The sequence below is a fragment of the Aquarana catesbeiana genome, linkage group LG13 (assembly GCF_042186555.1).
Source record: "Aquarana catesbeiana isolate 2022-GZ linkage group LG13, ASM4218655v1, whole genome shotgun sequence".
NCBI classification, from domain to species: domain Eukaryota; kingdom Metazoa; phylum Chordata; class Amphibia; order Anura; family Ranidae; genus Aquarana; species Aquarana catesbeiana.
The window spans coordinates 29,860,641-29,884,810 of NC_133336.1; the positions used below are offsets into that span (position 1 = coordinate 29,860,641).

At 46.5% G+C, this 24,170-nt stretch overlaps 1 protein-coding gene across 1 annotated transcript in view; it reads right to left on the bottom strand.

Annotated features, from left to right (window-relative positions):
• Positions 1–23,306, bottom strand: part of WDR20 (WD repeat domain 20) — an 84,992-nt gene extending 61,686 nt beyond the window's left edge. The window contains exon 1 of the mRNA XM_073608820.1: positions 22,978–23,306. Within this exon, the coding sequence (XP_073464921.1) occupies positions 22,978–23,226 (249 nt within the window). The 5' untranslated portion in view covers positions 23,227–23,306. The remainder of the gene's footprint in view (positions 1–22,977) is intronic.
• Positions 23,307–24,170: the final 864 nt, after the last annotated feature.

Consider the following 24,170-nt stretch of genomic DNA (forward strand, 5'->3'; position numbering starts at 1 on the left):
AGCCCAAGGACGTCATCGTGTTTGACTTTCAGTAGCGATATCTGCATGATGGGTGCAGCAGCTGTAGGCATCATTCAGATATCTTCTTTCAGTCGGTGATTCTGTGCACCGTAAGATTGATCATATCGGCAGTCCAGCCGTTTGATCGAGCTTACAGACAGCGGGAGGGGACATATCCCCCCCCTCAGGGCTCTCCCGTACAATCGGGGACACGGAGAAAGAATCTGCCGTCGGATGAAGAGCAGAATATTTTATAATATATATATATATATATATATATATATATATATATATATATATATATATATATATATATATATATATATATATATATATATATCCATATCCCCGTGTGCTCGCACACAGAAGCGAATGCACACATAAGTCGTGCCCGCATATGTAAAACGCCGTTCAAACCACACACATGAGGTATCGTCGCGTGTGTTAGAGTGAGAGCAATAATTCTAGCCCATAAGATTTTTTTTTTTTTTTTTACCAAAGTTTGTGCACAATTTTAAAGCGTGACATGTTGGTATTTACTCGACGTAACATCATCTTTCACATTATATAAAAAAAAAATTGGGCTAACTTTACTGTTTTGTTATATTTTTAATTCAGGAAACTTTTTTTCCCCCCCAAAAGGAAACCGTTTGAAAAATTTTTGCGCAAATACCATGCAACATAAAAAGTGGCAATGACCGCCATTTTATTCCCTAGAGCGTCTGCTAAAAAAAAATGTATATAAATATTTGGGGGTTCTGAGTAATTTTCTAGCAAAATAAAAAAAAAAAAAAAAAAAGATGATTTTTACATGTAGGACAGTGCCAGAATAGGCCCGGTATGGAAGTGGTTAAAAACAGGTACTATGAAGTCCAGCGCTTTCCTGCCCAGAGCAAATTTGTCGGCAGGCTTGAGATAGTCAACGCCACCATCTTCGACCTTGGAGCAGGCTGGAGGAGGAGGAGGAGCAGGAGCAGGAAGGAGGAGGAGGAGCAGAAGAGGAAGAGGAAGAGGAAGAGGAAGAGGAGCAGGGAGGAGGAGCAGGGAGCAGGGAGGAGGAGCAGGGAGCAGGGAGGAGGAGCAGGGAGCAGGGAGGAGGAGCAGGGAGCAGGGAGGAGGAGCAGGGAGCAGGGAGGAGGAGCAGGGAGCAGGGAGGAGGAGCAGGGAGCAGGGAGGAGGAGCAGGGAGGAGGAGCAGGGAGGAGGAGCAGGGAGGAGGAGCAGGGAGCAGGGAGGAGGAGCAGGGAGCAGGGAGGAGGAGCAGGGAGCAGGGAGGAGGAGCAAGGAGCAGGGAGGAGGAGCAAGAAGGAGGAGGAGCAAGAAGGAGGAGGAGCAGGAAGGAGGAGGAGCAGGAAGGAGGAGGAGCAGGAAGGAGGAGGAGGAAGGAGGAGGAGGAGCAAGGAGCAGGAAGGAGGAAGGAGGAAGGAGGAAGGAGGAAGGAGGAAGGAGGAAGGAGGAAGGAGGAAGGAGGAAGGAGGAGGAGGAGGAAGGAGGAGGAGGAGGAAGGAGGAGGAGGAGAAGGAGGAGGAGGAGAAGGAGGAGGAGGAGGAGGAGGAGGAGGAGGAGGAGGAGGAGGAGGAGGAGGAGGAGGAGGAGGAGGAGGAGGAGGAGGAGGAGGAGGAGGAGGAGGAGGAGGAGGAGGAGGAGGAGGAGGAGCAAGGAGCAGGGAGGAGGAGCAAGGAGCAGGGAGGAGGAGCAAGAAGGAGGAGCAAGAAGGAAGGAGGAGCAAGAAGGAAGGAGGAGGAGCAGGCTGGAGGAGGAGCAAGGAGCAGGGAGGAGGAGCAAGAAGGAGGAGCAGCAGGAAGGAGGAGGAGGAGGAGGAGGAGGAGCAAGGAGCAGGGAGCAGGGAGCAGGAGCAAGGAGCAGGAGGAGGAGCAGGAGGAGGAGCAGGAGGAGGGAGGAGCAGGAGCAAGGAGGAGGAAGGAGGAGGAAGGAGGAGCAGGAGCAAGGAGCAGGGAGGAGGAGCAAGGAGCAGGAAGGAGGAGGAGGAAGAGGAGGAGCAAGGAGGAGGAGCAGGAGCAAGGAGCAGGGAGGAGGAGCAAGGAGCAGGAAGGAGGAGGAGGAGGAAGGAGGAAGGAGGAAGGAGGAGGAAGGAGGAAGGAGGAAGGAGGAAGGAGGGAGAGGGGGAGGAGGAGGAGGAGGAGGAGGAGGAGGAGCAGGAGCAAGGAGCAGGGAGGAGGGAGGAGGAGCAAGAAGGAGGAGGAGCAGGGAGGAGGAGCAAGAAGGAGGAGGAGCAGGGAGGAGGAGCAAGAAGGAGGAGGAGCAGGGAGGAGGAGGAGGAGCAAGAAGGAGGAGGAGCAGGGAGGAGGAGGAGGAGGAAGGAGGAGGAGGAGCAGGAGCAAGGAGGAGGAGGAGGAGGAGGAGGAGCAGGAGCAAGAGGAGGAGGAGGAGGAGGAGGAGGAGGAGGAGGAGGAGGAGGAGGAGGAGGAGGAGCAGGCTGGAGGAGGAGCAGGAGCAAGGAGCAGGGAGGAGGAGCAAGGAGCAGGAAGGAGGAGGAGGAGGAGGAAGAGGAGGAGCAAGGAGGAGGAGCAGGAGCAAGGAGCAGGAAGGAGGAAGGAGAAGTAGGAGGAGGAAGGAGAAGGAGGAGGAGGAGGAGGAAGGAGGAGGAGGAAGGAGGAAGGAGGAAGGAGGAAGGAGGAAGGAGGAAGGAGGAAGGAGGAAGGAGGAAGGAGGAAGGAGAAGGAGGAGGAGGAAGGAGGAAGGAGAAGGAGGAGGAGGAGGAGCAGGAGCAAGGAGCAGGGAGGAGGAGCAAGGAGCAGGGAGGAGGAGCAAGAAGGAGGAGCAAGAAGGAAGGAGGAGGAAGGAGGAGGAGGAGCAGGCTGGAGGAGGAGCAGGAGCAAGGAGCAGGGAGGAGGAGCAAGAAGGAGGAGCAGCAGGAAGGAGGAGGAGGAGGAGGAGGAGGAGGAGGAGGAGCAAGGAGCAGGGAGGAGGAGGAGGAGGAGGAGCAAGGAGCAGGGAGGAGGAGCAAGGAGCAGGGAGGAGGAGCAGGAGGAGGAGCAGGAGCAAGGAGGAGGAAGGAGGAGGAAGGAGGAGCAGGAGCAAGGAGGAGGAAGGAGGAGGAAGGAGGAGCAGGAGCAAGGAGGAGGAAGGAGGAGCAGGAGCAAGGAGCAGGGAGGAGGAGCAAGGAGCAGGAAGGAGGAGGAGGAGGAAGAGGAGGAGCAAGGAGGAGGAGCAGGGAGGAGGAGCAAGGAGCAGGAAAGAGGAGGAGGAGGAAGGAGGAAGGAGGAGGAAGGAGGAAGGAGGAAGGAGGAAGGAGGAAGGAGGGAGAGGAGGAGGAGGAGGAGGAGCAGGAGCAAGGAGCAAGGAGGAGGAGCAAGAAGGAGGAGGAGCAGGGAGGAGGAGGAGGAGCAAGAAGGAGGAGGAGCAGGGAGGAGGAGGAGGAGGAGGAGGAAGGAGGAGGAGGAGCAGGAGCAAGGAGGAGGAGGAGGAGGAGGAGGAGCAAGAGGAGGAGGAGGAGGAGGAGGAGGAGGAGGAGCAAGGAGGAGGAGCAAGGAGGAGGAGGAGGAGGAGGAGGAAGGAGGAGGAGGAAGGAGGAGGAGGAAGGAGGAGGAGGAAGGAGGAGGAGGAAGGAGGAGGAGGAAGGAGGAGGAGGAAGGAGGAGGAGCAGGAAGGAGGAGGAGGAAGAGGAGGAGCAAGGAGGAGGAGGAGGAAGAGGAGGAGCAAGGAGGAGGAGCAGGAGCAAGGAGGAGGAGGAAGAGGAGGAGCAAGGAGGAAGAGGAGGAGCAAGGAGGAAGAGGAGGAGCAAGGAGGAAGAGGAGGAGCAAGGAGGAGGAGGAGGAGCGAGGAGGAAGAGGAGGAGCAAGGAGCGAGGAGGAGCGAGGAGGAGGAGCGAGGAGGAGGGAGGAGGAGGAGGAGCGAGGAGGAGGGAGGAGGGAGGAGGGTAAAAGCAATCCTAGTAGACAACTAGCCACTGGACGGCTTTTACAAGCAGTGGCTTCATTGGGCTGTCCTGTCCCAACAGGACATACGATCCATAGTGATTGAACCCGCCAGTAAGCCAGCACTGCACACCGCCAATCATAGGCAGCGTGTGTATGTGCTGACTAGGATTGGCAGTGTGCAGCGACGGCTTCCTGGCGAGTTCGATCCGAACACACCTGAGCCCATCACCAACGATTGAACCAGCTGATCATAGAGACAAACAAACAAAGAGCAGAACCACGTTGTTAGTCTCCAAAATAGGGAGCTGGAAGCGATGGTCTTACATTACTTCTGGTTTACCCGGATGTAAAATGGGGCCATTATTAAAAATGAAAAGCATTCGGTCACACATCGATCTTGATGTGATCAAATGCTTTTAAAAGGGGCGGAGGAGGGATCCCCACATCTCTCCATAAAAGGAGTACATGGCATGTTTAAATTTCTTGTGACAGCAATAAAAAGGCACACCAAAAAATAAAAAAAAAAATAAAAAAAACAATTGAAATAAAAAAAAAAAAAAAAAAAAATGTAAAAATAAATAAAAATGATTTGTCTGTCCCTCCATGCTCGCCACAAAAGGTGAGCACACGAGCAGAAACAGCGCTCATCCCACAGGTGAGGCATCACTGAACCTCCTCTGTAAACCTAAAGTGAGAAACTACAAGTCCCATCATGCCTCTACCTGTGGGAGTCATGCTTGTAAACTGTCAGCTTTGCAATGCCTCATGGGACTTGTAGTTTCGCAACAGCTGGAGGGCCGCCAGTTTGAGACCCCTGTTATAAAAAGGCTTTTAGAGCATCGCCTATGGATAGTAAAATTTACATAATTTGACGCCGTTACACTGGCATGTGCAATTTTAGAAATGTGACATGTTTGATACTTACATGGTGTAAATGTTTTATGTAGTAAAATATTGGATTACGTATTGTATTTTTATACATTCAAATGTTTTTTTTTTTTTTTTAAAGTTTTTTCCTCCAAAAAAAAAAAAAAATTTATTCTATATATGTGTGTGTGTGTGTGTGTGTATGTTTTCTAAGTGCTAAACAATTGTTACATGTAAACAAAAAAGGTGCCAGGAAAGGCCTGGGGGGGGGGGGGGGGTCAAGTGGCAAAAACAGCAAAGCAAGGATAAGAATGAGCACTTCAGACTTTGCCTTCAAAAACCAGTCAGCAATGGCGACTTGTATAATCCTGAATGGAAGGGTGGAGAGTGTCAGACATAAACCTACACACAAAAATTATCCAGGTTCAAGACTCCCTGGCCACCCCTGTACATGATCTCATGCGGCAGGCTAAAAGCCTTTGATATCTTTTATAAATTTGCTCCAGTACACTACACACCCATAAAATTCCTGGAAAAAAAAAAAAAAAAAAAAAAAAGGCCTCGGATTCAAATTACAAAAAGGCGAAACATGACAGAGGATGAACCACTGACTGCACAGAATACAGCAGTCCCTGCAATTCACACAAACAGGTTTGCTTGTCACATCTGAAAGGTTCTCTTGTTCTTTGTAGTGAATACTCTCCTCCCTCTACATACCGAGAAATTAATACCAAAAGAAAAGCCTTAAGTAGTATAACTAAAAGCAAAAAAAAACCTTCATTTTGGATAAAGTGGGGAGGGATTAGAACCCATGTCAGGTTTTTATTGCCTGTTAGGGAGATTCCCTCTCTATTTGTCCCGTTTACCGTTATCATTGAAAGTAACCACTTCAGCTCTGTAATATTTTCCCCCCTTCATGACCCAGGCTGTTTTTTGCTATATGGCCTAAGCTACATTAACTTGCAATTGCGCAGTCATGCGACCCTGTACCCAAATTAAAGTTTTTTTTACACACAAAGAGCTCTCTTTTGGTGGTATTTGACCACCACAGAGTTTATTTGTTGTGATATATTAAAGTGGTGTTCCACCCTAAAAAATAAAAAAAATTTGGAATTTTTTTTTTTTTTTTTAACTTCGCTCTAAATGCCTGTTGTTAGGGGGTCCCTCATAGTCTGCCTCTTTCAGTGCCTGGGCTGGTGACATCACTTCCCCTCGGCACAGGAAGGGCTCAGCTTTGCTCCCTACCTCTTGTCAATCATCTGGGACCCATTACAGGTCCCAGATGACCGAGCCGCCAATCACGGCGCGCGGTGCCACTCGCGCATGCGCAGTGGGTGCCCAGCTGTGAAGCCACAGCCCGGCGCCCACAGTTGCAATGCCGGCGCCGCCGAACGGAGGGGGTGACGGGCGGGGCTTCGATCCCCCGCATCGCTGGACCCTAGGACATTTTTTAAATGGGAACTCCTCTTTAAACCAAAAAAAAAAAAAATCACTAATATATATATATATATATATATATATATATATATATATATATATATATATATATATATATATATATATATATATATATATATATATATATATATATACACACACATACATACACACACATATACACACCAATTTAGGGTTGTCCCCAGAAAAGTATTAGAGGTGGAATCCGATGGGGACACTCGTTCTGGTGGCCTGGGAGCCCTCAAAGGATTCCCCTAATTTGCAGGGGTTTCCTCTCTCGGGACAGGAAATGAAGGTAAATCTCTCCAACGTGACACAGGTGGTAAAAAAAAATAAAAAAAGGGCAACAGGGGTTCCAACCTCCCCTTAGATGTATAAAAAAAGTTCTTTCATTTTGGATAGAGTAACGGAAGGTTGGAACTTATGTAAATATTTACAGAGATTAGGGGGTTCCTGAAATCATACAAAGCCCTGGTGCCCAACTTGTGGCCCCTTAGACCTCAGCTGTCTGATGTGAACACTGATTGGGGCTAACAGCACTAATCTCTACTGGCCTCTCCCGATTTCACTATGATCTTCGGCAGCATGTCTCCAGGCAGTCTCTGACAATTTCCCCTATTAGGTCTGCAGTCCGACTGTCCACTCAAGCATTACATATACTGAACACTATATACTATATACACACACATTGGGGATGCCAGGGGCTGCCGTTGAGGCCTTCTTTAGCTCACAAGTTGACAACCACTGATGAAAAGGCTGTCAGGTGTTTAGGAGGCAATCCTGACAATTCCTGAATGCCTAACGGTGGTTTAGAGATGCGGTTATTGCACTGGAAACTAAGCATTTGGCACACAGTTACGGAGCGATGCCACCTGTCAACTCCGGGCATGTTGCAATAAATTTGCTGTGTATGCGAAGCAAGCCCATCGCAGCAGAATCAGGTAAAGTGCCTCTTCCTGCTGTATTTTACACTTTAGGTGGGCAGCCGGAGGGGAGTGGGGGGGCCATAAAACCATTGCTCAACCACCTGTTTTTACCCCCTCCTGGCCGTCGTGTGAAAGAGGTCTAAAAGTCTTTTTAATGCTTATATTCAGCCACTGATGGGTGCCGACTCTCTCAAGGTAGTTTTGTCATTCTTCAATAGAGACAGGTGCACTTTAATACAATTATAAGGCAGTGGGTGAGGCTTTAGATATTTGAGAATTGGATACATTTGTATACAATATGTAACTGGGAGGGGGTTATACTTTCCTGCTCTGTGTAATGGTTTTGCACAGAGCAGCCCAGATCATCCTCTTCTAGAGTCCCTCTTCGGTGCTCCTGGCCCCTTCCTCCTGTTTCATGCCCCCACAGCAAGCAGCCTGCTATAGGGGTACCCAACCTGAGCCCGAGCCACAGTTCAGTGTGTCCATTCAGACATGGAGCTGCGGTACGGCCCCGCCCTCTCTCCTGATTGGCTAACTGACTGACAGCAGCCAGAGCCAATAGCACCACCACTGCTGTATCTCAGCCAATCAGGAGGGAGAATCCCAGAGGGCTGAGACACTCGTGGACATCGCAGGACAGAGATGGGGCTCAGGTTTATCATCTTCATGCATACCCCATTTTGGGATAAAAGGTTTTGCATGAATAAAAGCTTATACTTTTAAACCACCTCTGCCAACGTTAAATGGTTTGTCTCATCTGTGTAAATAGATACATTAAGCTGGAAAGCTTGAGCTTGTGAAAGACAACAGACTTCCTTTCTGGATCACTAGATGAAGACAGAAGCAAGCATAAAAAAAAAAATAAATAAATAATAAAAAAACTAATGCAGCCATCACATCCAAGAATTGGTAAGCTGCAATATAATAAATGTTTGCTTTTGGGTTTAATACCTCTTTAAACCCCCCCCCCCCCCCCAGAGAAGTTTGTTTCTCTGAAATCACACATAATTTATGTTATGGTGCCAGTAGTGTTGCACCAATATCAGTGATGATGCTAAGCATCTGCATGAGTACTTGTATTCGCGCAAATGTTCTAATACCTAAAATCTAGAGCTGCACAAAAAAAAAAAAAAAAAAAAAAAAAAAAAAGAAAGGGGGGCCTCCAGGCACATTTCTCAGCGATGAGATAACTATAAACAATGTATAAATTGGTTCTTTTAGATCAAAAGGGATGAACTTCAGTCTGTAAACGAGGTCAGTTTAACCACTTAAAGACCAGGCCTTTTTATGACACTTGTTGCTTACAAGTTATAAGCAGTATTTTTTTGCTAGAAAATGACTTGGAACCTCCAAAAAACACACACACACTTTTTTTTTTTTTTTTTAAAGAAATCCTAACCACTTGCCCACCCGCCATATAGCAACATGACATCGGCAAAGTGGTTGCAATATCCTGACCAGACATCATATGACGCCGGCAGGATATCAAGCCGCTGCGCGCCCCCCCCCCCCGGGGGCGAGCATCGCAGTGATTGTTGTTGTTCAGGTGTGTCCAGTCTGGCACACCGCAACTCTGATCTAGGTAAAGAGTCTCTAACAGAGACTCTTTAAACGTGATCAGCCATGTCCAATCACGATGTACACAGGAAGAGCCGTTGATCGGCTTTTCCTCACCTCCCGTCTGACAGACGCGAGTAGAGGAGAGCCGATCGGCTGCTCTCCTGACAGGGGGGGGGGGGGTCTCTGCTGATTATCAGCGCAGCCCACCCCCGAGGATGCCCACACTGGGACCACCAGGGACGCCACCAGGACCACTAGGATGCCCACCAATAGTCACCAGGTACCAATGGGCATCACTGATTGGCAGGCATTATTGTTTGGCAGCATCAGTACCATCCATAAATATACATCATAGCCGCCCCATCACTGCCCATCCATGCCGCCCATCAGTGCCACCTCTCTGGTGCCCATCAGTGAAGGAGGAAAAAAAAAAAAAATTTACAAAGTTCAACAGAAACAAAAAAAAAAAAAACAAAAAAAAAACAAAAAAAAAAAAAAAAAAACACCCACACGACACTTTTCAAAATTTTTTAGTCTTTTTTTCCCAGAGGAAGTCCCAAAAGAAAGCTCTATTGTGGGAACAAAATGATAAAGATTTAGTTTGGCACAGTGATGGATGACGGCGCAATTGTCATTCAAAGTGCGACAGCACTGAAAGCTAAAAATTGGTCTGGGCAGGAAGGTGTATAAGTGCCTGGTATTGAAGTGGCTAAAGAATAAAATGGCGGTCGTTGCAATATTTTATGTCACACTGTATTTGCGCAGCGGTCTTTTTAAACGCAATTTTTTGTAAAAAAAAAAAAATATACACTTCAATGGATATAAAAAAAAAAAAAAAAAAAAAAAAAAAAAAAAAAAAACAAAAAACACACCCCACACCACTAAACAGTAAAGTTAGCCCAATATTTTTGTATAATGTGAAAGATGATGTTATGCAAGAATAGTGAGAGAATCGTGATTTCGCATGCAGTTTTCCCCACTGCTACCGTGTGAACCAGCCTCATTATAGTGACTTCAGACTGGAGCTGTGCTGGGAAAACTCGTAACAAACACTCGTATGCAAATCGTACAGGAAACACGCGATTCTTTGCAGTGCGATTTTAACCCACTTTTTTTTTTTTAGAAAACACACACACACACACACACACACACACTAATTGGTATTAGCAAGGAAAACAAGCAGTACTTTTACTCGCTCTGAATAAACTGGTATTGGCGAATCCCAAATTGCCAGTTTAGCTCCAAAAAAATAATGCCAAGTCATATTTACTTTGCCCTTGAAATGATTGAAGGCCCCTGTGTTTTCATGCATGCGTTATACCACATTAAATGTTGTACCGATCGAATGCATGCATCTTCTTAATCGTCTGGTGTGAATGAGCCCCCCGAAGTAACATTTTAGGGCCCTTTCACACGCCGCAAATTGAAAGTGGCATTAAAGTCAGACCAAAAGTAGTACAGGGACTTGAGGTCGCACAGATATGAAGCAAAAGTCACAAGCGTGAAAGGGGCCCTATAGCTGCTGCCAAATTACAACTCACATGATGCTTCTAAAGATAAGTGAATGGAGATGAAAGGTTATGAATGATCTGATAAGACTTGTGAAAGTCTTTATAAAAAAAACTGTAATTTTAGCAAGTATGCATCACCAGTTATTTCAGTAATGCTTTAGCTACATACATACACAGGTCAAGACTGGAATAACAGAGATGCACACTTTGGGTGAAAGTATAAACTCCACGGACAAACACATCAAAGTTTACACGGGAAAGAGGCAAAGAAAAAAAAAATAACTCCCTTTTGGACTGCGTGTTACATGTCAAAAGGACGGGGGGGGGGGGGGGGGTGACTTGGACTTGAGGGCTGCAGAAAGCCTACCCACATACCCAGTTTTCCCAGAAAATAAGCCCCAATTAGTCACTGTGAAAACATGTAATCCACTTTGTAAAAGAAGATGATATAATGTGCAGTGTGTCTCTTTTTGTAGCTTTATTGTGGAAAATACCTTACTTACAGCGCCGGTGGGCGCTCACGTGACCCGCCGGAGATCTCCTCTCCTTCCAGCTGACATCAGCGGCCGCTCCCCTCTGCAGTGCTCAGAGCAGGGTGACGTCAGTGGGGATCTCGGCCCCTCCCTCTGCAGTATTTGGATCGGGGAAGATGAACTCTGGCGGGTCACGTGAGCGCCCAGCGGCGCTGTAAATAAGGTATTTTTCCCACAATAAAGTAACATTAAAAAAAAAAAAAAAAAGAAGGGGGAGAAGACACACTATATAGCCTTTTTTACAAAACGGTTACATAATTTTACAATGACTTCAACCAAGGTTTATTTTTGGGATCACAGAATGTCATAATGCCGACTCCTGAGCTGACGGGGGAGGGGGGGGCTGGGTGGAGAAGACAGGGGGACACAGGAACATTTTAATTGTTTTTATTCCAGGTTTTTTTTTTTTTTTTTTTTTTTTTTAAGAACAGAGAGGGGGTAAATGACACAACACAAACACTGTTTAGGAGGATCAGGATATTTTTTCTCCCCCCCTTTTAGGGTTACAACCACTTGAAGATCGACATGACTGTATTTGAATAAATGTCCATTTTTGTACATACCGTAAATAAGCCCTAGTGTCTTATTTTCAGCCAAACCATTATAAGTTTATTTTTATATAAAAAATAAATAAATTTATACTATATTCGACTTTTTAATAATATCAATTTATATGAATTCACCGTCGGCCATTATTAGCACAAGAAAATTAAGCTCTTTAAAAATTCTATGTATATCTGCACACTGGTCTATTGCGCTTCCATTGTGGTGTTAAAATACAGCAAGCAGGATTTTTTGATCGGAAAAAAATAAAATAAATATGCCCGAAAAAAAAAAAAAAAAAAAAAAAAAGGGGAAGAGGTTCTCCCAGTTTAACTGCATGGAAAACTCAGCAAGAATGAATCATTAAATGCACCCCGTGTTAATGTTTTTGAGTCACGCGACCCATGAAAGACACACCATAAGCACAGTAAAATTGTGGCAAAAAATTGCCTCAAAGTTGCGGCAAAAATCGCGTGCGTTTTTGGTGCCATTAGCACCCCTATTCTCCTATCGGAAGAATGCTGATAACACCATTATCAGATGAAATTTCGGTGCATCTTTAGTAACACCAGAGAGTCTAAGGCTTGGTTCACACTGCCGAGACCTAAAAGTCACATGACTTAAGGTGCGACCTTGCCAGGCGACTCGAGTGCTACTTTGATGCAACTTTAGAAGTGACTTTCGGGAATGCCTGGGTAATCTTCCTGTAATGCCAGATACAAATCACATCAACATGGAGGATCCAACTTTCATAAAAGTCCATGGGCACAAGTCAGGACAGGAATTTCGCCTTGAGTTAGTACAGGAATCTTTTCTAAAGTCGAAGCGACTTCAGTAGTGCGAAGACAGTTCTCATTGACTAACATAGGATTTCACATGTCATGCGACTGGGGTCTCACAGTCGGATCCCAAGTCGCGGCATCGTGAACCAAGCCTTAAAGCGATATGAAAACTTTGTGGGGTTTGGTTTTTTTTTTTTAAAAAAAAAAAAAAAAAAAAAAAAAAAAAAAAAAAAAAACCACACACCACACACACACACACACACACACACAACACAACAAAAACATGCACGCACACACACACACACACGTTATTCTGTAATGGTTTTGAACAGAGCAGCCCCAATCCTCTTCTCGGGTCCGCCCCACCGGCGCTCCTGGCTCCTCCCTCATGCTGGGTGCCCCCACCGCAAGCAGTTTGCTGTGTGTGTCCATTCACACCACACTGAGCCGTGGCTGAGCCCCACCCCCTCCTGATTGGCTTCCGCTAAAAGCCAATCAGGAGTGCGAGTCCCCCGGAGAGGCAAGGCTCTCTTGGACATTGCTGGATCGAGAGGGGGGCCTCAGATAAATATTAGGAGGGCTGCTGCACACAGGTGTTTTTTGTTTTTATACCTTCATGCATAGAATGCATGAAGGTAACAAACCTTGTGCCTTTACAACCACTTTAAAAAAAAAAAAAGAAAAAAAGAACACATATCTCAGTAGGGCTTTGAAAGTTTGTGGGCCCACCCAGGACTGGGCCTTTGTACAAAACATGGACAAGATCACACCTAAATATTGGGGAGAGGAAGCTCAACAAATGGCCAAACACTGGAGAGAGAATACAGGTCAGCACTCATTCTATGCATGAAGGCCTGATCTGTACAGCTCCGCTGGCTGGGAAAGAAAAAGAAAAAGAAAGAAAAAAAAAAAAAAAAAAAGAGAAAAAGAAAAAAAAAAAAGGAGAGAAAAAGAAAAAAAAAAAAAAAAAAAAAAAAAAAGGGGAGGAGAAAAAGAAAAAAAGGAGGAGGAGGAGAAAAAGAAAAAAGGAGGAGAAAAAATAAATATAAAAAAAAAAAAAAAAAAAAAAGGGAAGAAGAAGCTGGTAAGGGACCCCAAAAGAGGAGGTTCAGGGCCACTGTGCAAGACTACTGCACAGATCCGTAAATAAAAACAGGTTTTTTTTTAAATTAAAAAAAAAGCTGTCACTTTACACCCACATTAAAGGCATTACAAGCATTCTTCATTGAAAAAACGCACCTCTACATTTGAATGGCCGATTCAGCAGACTAAGTTTGTCCTGATATCTCTACAGTTCAAGATACACCTCAAAATAGTGCATGCGGCATGCAAAGAAAACACAGAACACAAAAGCAGGTGTATAGATAAAAAAACAAACAACAAAAAAAAACAAAAAAAAACACACGCACCACTTTATAAATACCCCCCCTCCCCCTTTCTTTTTAGAAGTGATCAGATTCCCTCTGTTCTCAGCTGTATAAGAAACTGGGAAAGGAGAAGCAGCAGTACACCGAGCTTCCCAGTGAATGGTAAATCTTCCGGAGCTAAAATGGTTAAAAGCTTACCGTTAACACTGCTCCAAGTGCACATTTTATGCTTATATCCATAAAATCAATCTTTTGACCAATCTCACGTTGAGTACGAGTAACCACAAGCACCATCTAAAGCCAGCCACAGATGGAGCGAAATAAAAAATTACAATATAGTTACAATTACATACAGTGATTATTGCTAGCGGCTATAGCCGCTGGCAAAAGTTGCATGACAAATCTGACAGGCTGGTTGTACCCAAGTTGATCAACTTGGGTAAAATCAGCCTGTCCATACATGGTTCAAATCTCAACTGGTCCATGCTGAACCGGCTGAGCTTCGAACTGTCTATAGCCTGCTTAAAAGTCAAAATAAAAAAGGCAATTGTTGTTTAAGAAAAAAAAATAAAAATAAAAAAAAAACAAAAACGTGTTATACTTAGGGCCCTTTCACACTGGGGCGGGGGGCGGCGGTAAAACGCTGCTATTATTGGCGGCGTTTCACCGTCGGTATTCGGCCGCTAGCGGGGCGCTTTTACCCCCGCTAGCGGCCGAAAAAGGGTTAAATACCACCGCAAAGCGCCTCTGCGCCGGCGGTATAGCCGCGCCATCCCATTGATTTCAATGGGCAGGAGCGGTATACACTCCGCTCCTTCACCGCTCCGAAGATGCTGCTGGCAGAACTTTTTTTCCCGTCCTGCTAGCGTACCGCTCCAGTGTGAAAGCCCTCGGGGCTTTCACGCTGGATACAAAGCAGCGGCACTTTCGGGTCGGTTTGCAGGCGCTATTATTAGCGCAATAGCGCCTGCAAACCGCCCCAGTGTGAAAGGGCTCTTATATGCTTTGTGTAATGGTTTTGCACAGTGTAGCCCCGATCCGGCTGTACCATGTACTTGTATGAGAAAGTCTCCTGTTCTCTTTGTATTCCTTCCCTTGTGCAAAATCCCTGGTGTTTTTGCCAGTCTCTCTACTTTCCTATTAAAAGCTGACCACTTTAAGCAGCAGAGCACATGGTGGTCAGTACTCTAGCTTATGCTGGGAACTCAGCGTGCTGTCCTCCAATGATCAGACTTGTCCTGACACGCCCCCGTCTCCACAGCCATTCACTGGGAAGCTCAGCGTGATGCTGCTTTTTCTCCTCCCCCAGCTCTTATGCAGTTTTTTTTTTTTTTTTTTTTTTTTTATCTATACAAAACATGTTTTGCTTTTCATCTCTATTTTAACCACTTGACTTGGCAATTTTCATTCATTGATGTGCACTGATGAAGCTGCACTGATGGGTACAGATACTCAGGTGATGTCTCACCCTCTTCTGGACAGCTGTCCCTCTGACACAAGCCAGTTATTGGCTATTTTTCCCCTGCTCACGCTGTCAGAGCGAGAAAAAAAAAAAAAAAGGCGATTACCGATCTTTTGTTTACATCACGTGAACAGCTGTCATTGGCTGATCACGTGGTAAGGGGCCATGATCTGTGATCAGCCGAGTCTCATTGACCACAGGGCACGCCACGCAGGGGTGCACGCAAGCAGCTCATGAATGGGAGGACGTCATATGGACTGCCTCCTGGCAATTAAGGCCCGCGCTGTAGCAACATTTGGCACCTTTTGGGGGGGGGGGGGTGTTGGGGCGAACAAAACTAGATAGACACTCCCACTTCCGGGTAGGATCACCAAAATCGCTGTGTGGCGATCTACGAAATTTCCAGGGCCTCCACCCCCCCCCCCTCTCACTTCCTGTTTCCCTTAGTGAATATGCCGGTGCCTGCATCCGAAGCCGATGGACGGATCAGCTTGCAGTGCTGACATAGCGGGATGCCTGGACAGGTGAGTGTCCTAATGTTAAAAGTCAGCTGCTACTGTATTTGTAGCTGCTGACTTTTTTTTTTTGTACAGGCTGGAACTCTTCTTTAGGCCCCTTTCACACTACCCCAACTTCAAAGTCACGTGATTTTGATGTGGTTTTACGGGAACGCTTGTGTAAACTTGGTTTATGAACCTCAACTGGCATCAAAGTTGGATCAAAGTAGTACAGGGGACTACTTTGAAGTCGCACAGATATGAATGGTAATCATGGGGTACAACTTGTCATGCGATTTTGCAGTTCCATGTCGCAGGACAAGTGGCACTAGTGTGAAAGTCCACCGATAAGACCCCGTTATCCACAATTCTGATGTTTCCTGGATATTTGTAGCTCACATTACGTGTTGCCTCTTTATACTTCAAGTTTGCACAGTTCAATCCTTGGAAAATGCCCGAGTTTCTGTTCAAAGTCCATCTCACTGCCCCAGTCACTGCTCTGAGATAATGAACTTCCCTTTACCGTATTTTTTTTTTTTTTGCATAACATTATGTTATGTATTGTAATAAATTACATCATGACATAAAATTATGTTTTATGACAAAGCTTTGCATGACACATCATAAATCACACCACTTCCCTTTAGATATAATAATCAGATATCTAAACAAGCAGCGTAATACAATATCAGCACGATTTTTTTTTTTTTTGTTTAGAAAAAACCATCATCTTTCCTTTTTCCTGCTCACACAATTGGCTCTTTGCTTTTCCCCAGACGTTTTCTCTTGTTACAGCACACGGGCCTTTTATGTCATAGTAGATGGACCTCCTTCATTCTGACAAAGTTAGTGCAATGACCTGTCCCAGAACCTACACTATAGAAGCAGGTAAGAATATTCAGCCTGGATTTACTGTATAAAGTTTAAATCACTTCAATACTGGGCACTTTTACCCCATTCCTGTCCAGGCCAATTTTCAGCACTGTCACACTTTGAATGACAACACTGTAGACAGGATTTCATATAGCTGGGTTTTTTAATTTTTTGCCAAAATGATGCAGCCCGTGAGAGGACTTTTTTTTTTTTTTTTACCACGTCCAAAATTCGTGTTTTTTCACAATTCGCGGGTGCTTCACGAACGTAACCCCTGCAAATTTCAAGGGTTGACTAATTTTGGTTGTGCGTGAAAATCCCAGTAGATCGGTAGTTTGAAATACTCAGATGAGCGTATCTGGCACCATCAACCATGCCACGTTTAAAGTCACTTAAATCCCCTTTCTGATGCTCAGTTTGAACTTCAGCAAGTCATCTTCACCACGTCTAGGTGCCTAAATGCAATGAGTTGCTGCCATGCGATTGGCCGATTAGCAATTTGTGGTACCAAGCAATTGAACTGGTGTACCTAATAAAGTGGCCGGTGAGAAATTATACAGTTGTGCTCATAAGTTTACAGAATTTATGATTTCTTGGTTATTTTCAGAGAATATGAATGATAAAAACATTTTTTCACTCATGGTTAGACCCGGTTCACACAAGGGCGACTTGGCCGCCTGCCAAGTCACGTTCCGTTCTGTACTATGGAACCGTTCTAATAGGAACGACTCAAGTCCGCTCCCGACTTAGCAAAAGGTTCCTGTAATACTTTTGGGGCGACTTCAGGCGACTTGCATTGTATTCTATACAGAAGTCATTTTGCAAGCCGCCGCTGAAGTCGTGCTGCCCCTGTGTGAACCGGCTCTTATAGTGTTTGGCTGAAGCCATTTATCAACTGTGTTTACTCTTTTTAAATCATACTGAAAAACAGAAAACTACCCAAATGACCCTGATCAAAAGTTTACATACCCTGGTGATTTTGGCCTGATAACATGCACACAAGTTGGCACAAAGGGGTTTGAATGGCTATAAAATTTAAACCATCAACACTGGTGTGTGTGTGTGTGTGTGTGTGTGTGTGTGTGTGTGTGTGTGTGTGTGTGTGTGTGTGTGTGTGTGTGTGTGTGTGTGTATATATATATATATATATATATATATATATCTCCAAAGAATTGAGAATGCCAATCAGCAGTGTTCAAACTCTGATCAAGAAGTGGAAAATGAGGGGTTCTGTTGAAACCAGACCACGGTCAGGTAGACCAACTAAAATTTCAGCCACAACTGCCAGGAAAATTGCTCAGGATGCAAAGAAAAACCCACAAGTAACTTCAGGTGAAATACAGGACTCTCTGAAAACATGTGGTGTGGCTTCTTTCAAGATGCACAATAAAGAGGCACTTGAAGAAAGATGGGCTGCGTGGTCGAGTCGCCAGAAGAAAGCCATTACTATGCAAAAGCCACAAAGTATCCCGCTTACAATTACGCCAAACACAGAGACAAGCCTCAAACCTTCTGGCACAAAGTAATTTGAATGAAGTATGTTATCAGAAAATACTGGAGGAACATTTGCATTCATCAGCCAGGAAGCTCTGCATGGGAGGTACTTGGACATTCCAACATGACAATGATCCAAAACACCAGGCCAAGTCGGCCTGTCATTGGCTACAGCAGAAAAAAAGTGAAGGTTCTGGAGTGGCCACCTCAGTCTCCTGACTTCAATATCATTGAGCCACTCTGGGGAGATCCTTAAAAATTACTTGTGCCACGGGCTGGCACCTGGACTCTAGAGGTGGGGCTTTAGTTCATTTCGAACAGCTTTGAAGCCCCTGCTGGTTGACTGGCAGGCTCTGGTGCAATTCAAGATTTCAGTGCCTGTGTTGTGATCTTGGAAAATGAAAAAAAGTGTTTGTAAAGGGTTTTTTTTTTTTTTGTTTTTTTTAATGAACCACTTCAGCCCCGGAAGGATTTGCCCTCTTAATGACCAGGCCATTTTTTGTGATACTGCACTGCGTCGCTTTAACTGACAAAAGCCGCTCTCAACCTGCCAAGTACCCGGATCTCCCTCGGCGCGCATGCGCGGGCCCAGCCCTCAGGGGCTCCGCTCACTGCGCTGCCCGCCCTCCCGCCAAATAGGCGTGGCTCGCCGGCCATCTCCCTCTTTTGCACCGGCTGCTCTCTTGCTTCGCCTGTCTCTGGGTGCTGCTTGAGCGCCCTCTTCCTGATGGCTGCCAGTACTGCAGGTGAGAGGTGCGTGTCGGTGGGCAGCCAAGATCCCAATGCTCACACAGGTCGGCTGTACAGTGGGCATAGAAAAGAATCACCCCCCCCCCCCCCCTTTTAACCACTTGCCCTCTGGAAGATTTGCCCCCCCCCCTTCACGGCCAGGCCATTTTTTTGCGATAAGCACTGCGTTATTTTAACTGACAATTGCGCGGTCGTGCGACGCTGTAACCAAACAAATTTGACGTCCCCCCCCCCACATATAGAGCTTTCTTTTGGTGGTATTTGATCACCTCTGCGGTTTTAAATTTTCTGCGCTATAAACAAAAATTTGAAAAAAAAAAAAAAAAAAAAAAAAAAACAAACAATATTTTTTACTTTTGCTATAAAACACATCCAATAAAAAAAATTGAAAATGTCTTCATCAATTTAGGCCAATATGTATTCTGCTTTTTTTTTTTTTGTATTTCAAATAGAGCTTTCTTTTGGTGCATTGATCACCTCTGCAGTTTTTAGTTTTTGCGTTATAAAAACAAAGTGCCAATTTGAAAAAAAAAAATAAAAATTTAACTTTTTTCTATAATACAGATAAATAAATGTTTTGTTATGGGGGGGGGGGATAATATAGATTGGCCTAAACTGATAAATAAAATGTGTTTGTTTTTTTTTTGTATGAGTTTAGGTTGATACATATTCTCTCTACATTTTTAAGTACAGTATATTGATTGGTTTGCGCAAAAGTTATCGCGTCTACAAACTATGGGATAGATTTAGGAATTTTTTTTTTTTTTTTAATTGTTTTTTACTAGGAATGGCGGCGATCTGCAATTCTTAGCGGGACTGATATTACGGCAGACAAATCTGACCCTAAATGACACTTTTTGGGGACCCAGTGACATTATTACCTTGATCAGTGCTATAAAAATAAACTGATCAATGTAAAAATGACACTGGCAGGGAAGGAGTTAACACTAGGGGGCGATCAAGGGGTTAAGTGTGTTCCCTCAGCGTGTTCTAACTGTAGGGGGGGGGGGGGGCTCACTGGGACATGACAGATCATTACCGATCACTGGGAACAGTAGATCTCTCGTGTCACCTGTAAGAACAGGGATCCGCTTATTTACACTGGCAGATCCCTGTTCTGCCTCTGTACTAGGTGATCGCCAGCAGACAGAGTCCGCCCAAAGTGGTTAATGTGCAGATATGGCAGCTCACATTTCTAAAACGAAGCTGGCTGTATGCTGGTAGATTTTTGAACAGACCATTTAAAAGGAAATTTCTCAGTATATTTGATGACTTGGCAAAGGTCGTCTAAAATTACTTTAAAACTTCATTAGCTTTGTACGGTCGACTTTCCTGAATATACAAAAAAATAAAATAATAATAATAATCCACAATCACATTCTCTGTTAGAAATTAAGTTGAGAAAAAATTTCCACCCTGCGCCTTTGAATTTTGAGATTGAAAATTGTTGATTTGACCACACTATGGATAAAAAAAAAAAAAAAAAAAGGGAAGAAGAAGAAATAAATGAAGCAGTCTCAAAACAAAAAATAAATACATTTCAAATTGAATTCTACTAGTGTATAGCCTGCACCTCTGAGGATTAACACATGGGGGGCGCCGCCGCCTCTGCTGGATTACAGAAGTTGCATGCTACCTGGCTGTCCCCTTTATATGGTCTTTACCTATTCTTAGTAATAAGTTTCGGAGAATTGGTTTCTTACGAAACAATTGAATACCATTGTTTATTTACCAGTGGACATCCGTTCAAATCCTAAAAGTAGAACAAAAAAACAAAAAAAAAAAAAAAAAGAACCCCCCCCCCATTTTGCACAACTAAAAAGGAGGATCGTAGCCCTTATCGTTTGTTCCACCTAGGAGGAGATTTCCCTTTAACTTCCTGTCCCATAGCCAAAACAGGAAGTGAGAGGAAATCCCTCCAAAGTGAGGGAATCCTGGGGGGGCGTCACCAGAACTAGTGTCCCCATTGAAAGATTTCCCCTTTATTCCTGGTCTGGGGACAACCCAAAATTTGGTGTTTTCTTACACTTACCATAAACCTGTTCTAGCAGATGAGGTGGGTATTAGGCGAGTATAGACCAGTCTCCTCTTCTATCAGCTGCTGTGGGGGGGGGGGGGGTGGGGAGGGGTCATAAGAACCCAGCAGTACCACACTGTGCGCCCCGACTCTGCAGACATCAGAGCCCCACCGTGGCAGCTACAGGTCACGTGACCAGAGAAAAGACCAGTCCTGGCTGTCTTCTGAGTACGCGGACTGCCTGGCTGCCTCTATATAAAAATACATCAAATCACTGACCAGGAAAAAGCATGTAGAGGTCATCCCTCTATAGAACATCCACAGCTCTGAGGATATGCAGAGTCCCTCCATAGGGGTGTATAGGAGTCCCTCCATAGGTGTGTATAGGAGTCCCTCTACACCAGTCACATGTGCAGGGTCTCTGTGTGAAGAATACAGAAATATACATCGCACACTCGGAGCAACATTTATAACGCATACATAGATGGTCTCTCTGTATTACACGCCTGTGTCTGCATAGGACAAAGCAGCTGTATAGCAGAAGTCTCCCTCTGTAGAAGGCACAGCTCAGTGCCGTGTGTGTCTAGGATACATATAGTGACAGAGGACTCCATATAACACACAGACCATTCACTATAAGAGACCTCTAAATAAGACCCATAACTGTCAGGGTCTCTGTGTACAGCACAGAAGTCTCCTCTATAGAAGAAGAAGAAGAAGAAGTGGGCGTTACCTATGTGCACCGTGCACACGCCTCTCCTTACATCACTGACAGTTGTAAACACACCGGAGGGCGTGTCTATAATACAGATCTCAGTACAGGCCGCCTCCCCCATATGACAGCCAGTCATCCAGATGTACAGAGTTCTTCATTGGAGGACACACAGCAGTATTTGTATGTACACAGGTGAACTCTCTGTATAGTGTATATGGGGGGGGAGCTGAGCCTAAGGGGGCTCCCAATAACATGAAGGTCCCCCAGTACAGTGCATTGTGGTCTCCCAGTAAGGAGTATAGGGGGGGCCAACTATATGGGGGTCTCTCTGTATGGCGTATTGGGGGGGGGGGTTCGCCTAGTATGGAGAACAGGGATATCACAGTAAGGTGTATAGGGAATCTTCCTGTGTGGTTGGGGGGTCTTCCAGTATGGAGCATGGGTGGCTCTCTATATTGGGGTCTCTCTGTATGGAGGGTCTCACAGTAAGGTGCATGGGGGCTCCCTATATTGGGGTGTCTGTATTGTGGTGTCTCTAAGGGAGTCTCCCACTATAAAGCATAGGGGGCATATATCGGCTGTCTCTGTAAGGTGTATGGGGGGGGGGGGGGCTCCCAGTATAAAGCATAGGGGGCTCCCTATATTTGGAGTCTCTGCATGGTGTATGAAGGTCTCTCAGTATACAGGAAGTGTCTAATAAGGTGTATGGGGGGTCTCTGTATTGGGGTGTCTAATAAGGTGTATGGGGGCTCCCTGTATGGTGTATGTAGGTCTCCCAGTATAGAGAATGTGGGGCTCTCGGAATTAGGTTCTCTGCATGGTGTGTGGGGGTCTCCCACTATAGGGCAATGGGGGCACCATATATTGGGGTCTCTCTGTATGGTGGTCTCCTAGTATAGAGCATGGGGGGCTCCCAGTATTGGCGGCTTCCAGTATAGGGGTCTCTGTATGGTGTGTGGGGGTCTCCCAGTGTAAGGCAATGGGGGGGTCCCAGCATTGGGGGGGCCTCCCTGTAAGGGGCATAGGGGGTCCCACTATTGCGGGGCTCCCTGTAAGGGGCATGGGGGGGTCCCAGGATTGGGGGGGCTCCCTGTAAGGGGCACGGGGGGTTCCACTATTGGGGGGCTCCCTGTAAGGTGCACAGGGGGTCCCAGGATTGGGGGACTCCCTGTAAGGGACATAGGGGGGTCCCAGGATTGGAGGGGTACCTGTAAGGGACATAGGGGGGGGTCCCAGGATTGGGGGGGCTCCCTGTAAGGGGCACGGGGGGTTCCACTATTGGGGGGCTCCCTGTAAGGTGCACAGGGGGTCCCAGGATTGGGGGACTCCCTGTAAGGGACATAGGGGGGTCCCAGGATTGGAGGGGTACCTGTAAGGGACATAGGGGGGGGGGTCCCAGGATTGGGGGGCTCCCTGTAAGGTGCATAGGGGGTCCCAGTATTTGGGGGCTCCCTGTAAGGTGCATAGGGGGTCCCACTATTGCGGGGCTCCCTGTAAGGTGCACAGGGGGTCCCAGGATTGGGGGGCTCCCTGTAAGGGACATAGGGGGGGTCCCAGGATTGGGGGGCTCCCTGTAAGGTGCATAGGGGGTCCCAGTATTGGGGACAGGCCCCTCCCCCCAAGTGACCCTTCAGACAGTCCCCCCGCCCCTCCCCCCTCGGGTGCCAGCGCCCCTCCCCCCGGGTGACCCCTCAGACAGTCCCCCCACCCCTCAGGTGTCAGCGCCCCTCCCCCTTGCTCACCTTCCTGACGCCCTTGTAGATATAGAAGTAGAGCTCGCGGCCCACGTTGAAGCAGATGCGCTCGCCGTTACCGGACTGGTCGTTGACGTTGACGAAGGAGACCCGCACCGGGTTGGAGCCCTGCGAGTTGAAGGGGACGCGGTTGGGGCGGCTGTACTCGGAGTGAGAGAGGAGCTTGTACAGGCCTTCCCGGGTGGTGAACTGGCTCTTAATTTCGTTCATTTCCTTCCCTCCTCCCTCCGCCGCCATCTTGGAAAGCCGCTCTCATCCTGCCAAGTACCCGGATCTCCCTCAGCGCGCATGCGCCGGCCCAGCCCTCGGGGTGCTCCGCTCACTGCGCCGCCCGCCCTCCCGCCGAGTGGGCGTGGCTCACCGGCAGTCTCCCTCTTCGCGCATGCGCACCGGCTGCCCTCTTGCTTCGCCTGTCTCTGGGTGCTGCTTGAGCGCCCTCTTCCTGGTGGCTGCCAGTACTGCAGGTTAGAGGTGCGTGTCGGTGGGCAGCCGAGATCCCAATGCTCACGCAGGTCGGCTGTACAGTGGGCATAGAAAAGAATAACCCTCCCCCACCTCTTTTTAACCATTTGCCCTCCGGAAGATTTACCACCCATCATTGCCAGGCCATTTTTTGCGATACGGCGTTGCGTTATTTTAACTGACAATTGCGCGGTCGTGCGACGCTGTACACAAATAAAATTTACGTCCTCCCCCCCCCCCCCCACATATATAGCTTTCTTTTGTTGGTATTTGATAACCTCTGCGGTTTTTAATTTTTGTGTTATAAACAAAAAAAGAGCGACAATTTTGAAAAAAAAAAAAAACAATGAATGAAAAAAAAAAAAAAAAATTTTTAAGCGCCTCCCCCCCCCGTCCCCGCGAACTCGAGCAGCAAAGAAAACGCGTACGGAAGTCGCGCCCGCATATGTAAACGGTGTTCAAGTCACACATGTGAGGTATTGCCGCGATCGTCAGAGCGAGAGCAATAATTCTAGCACTAGACCTCCTCTGAAACTCTAACCTGGTAGCCGTTATTTTTTTTTTTAAATGTCGCCTATGGAGATTTTTAGGTACCGTAGTTTGTCGCCATTCCACAAGTGTGTGCGCAATTTTAAAGCGTGACATGTTTGGTATCTATTTACTCAGCGTAACATCATCTTTCACATTATACAAAAAAAAATTGGTCTAACTTTACTGTT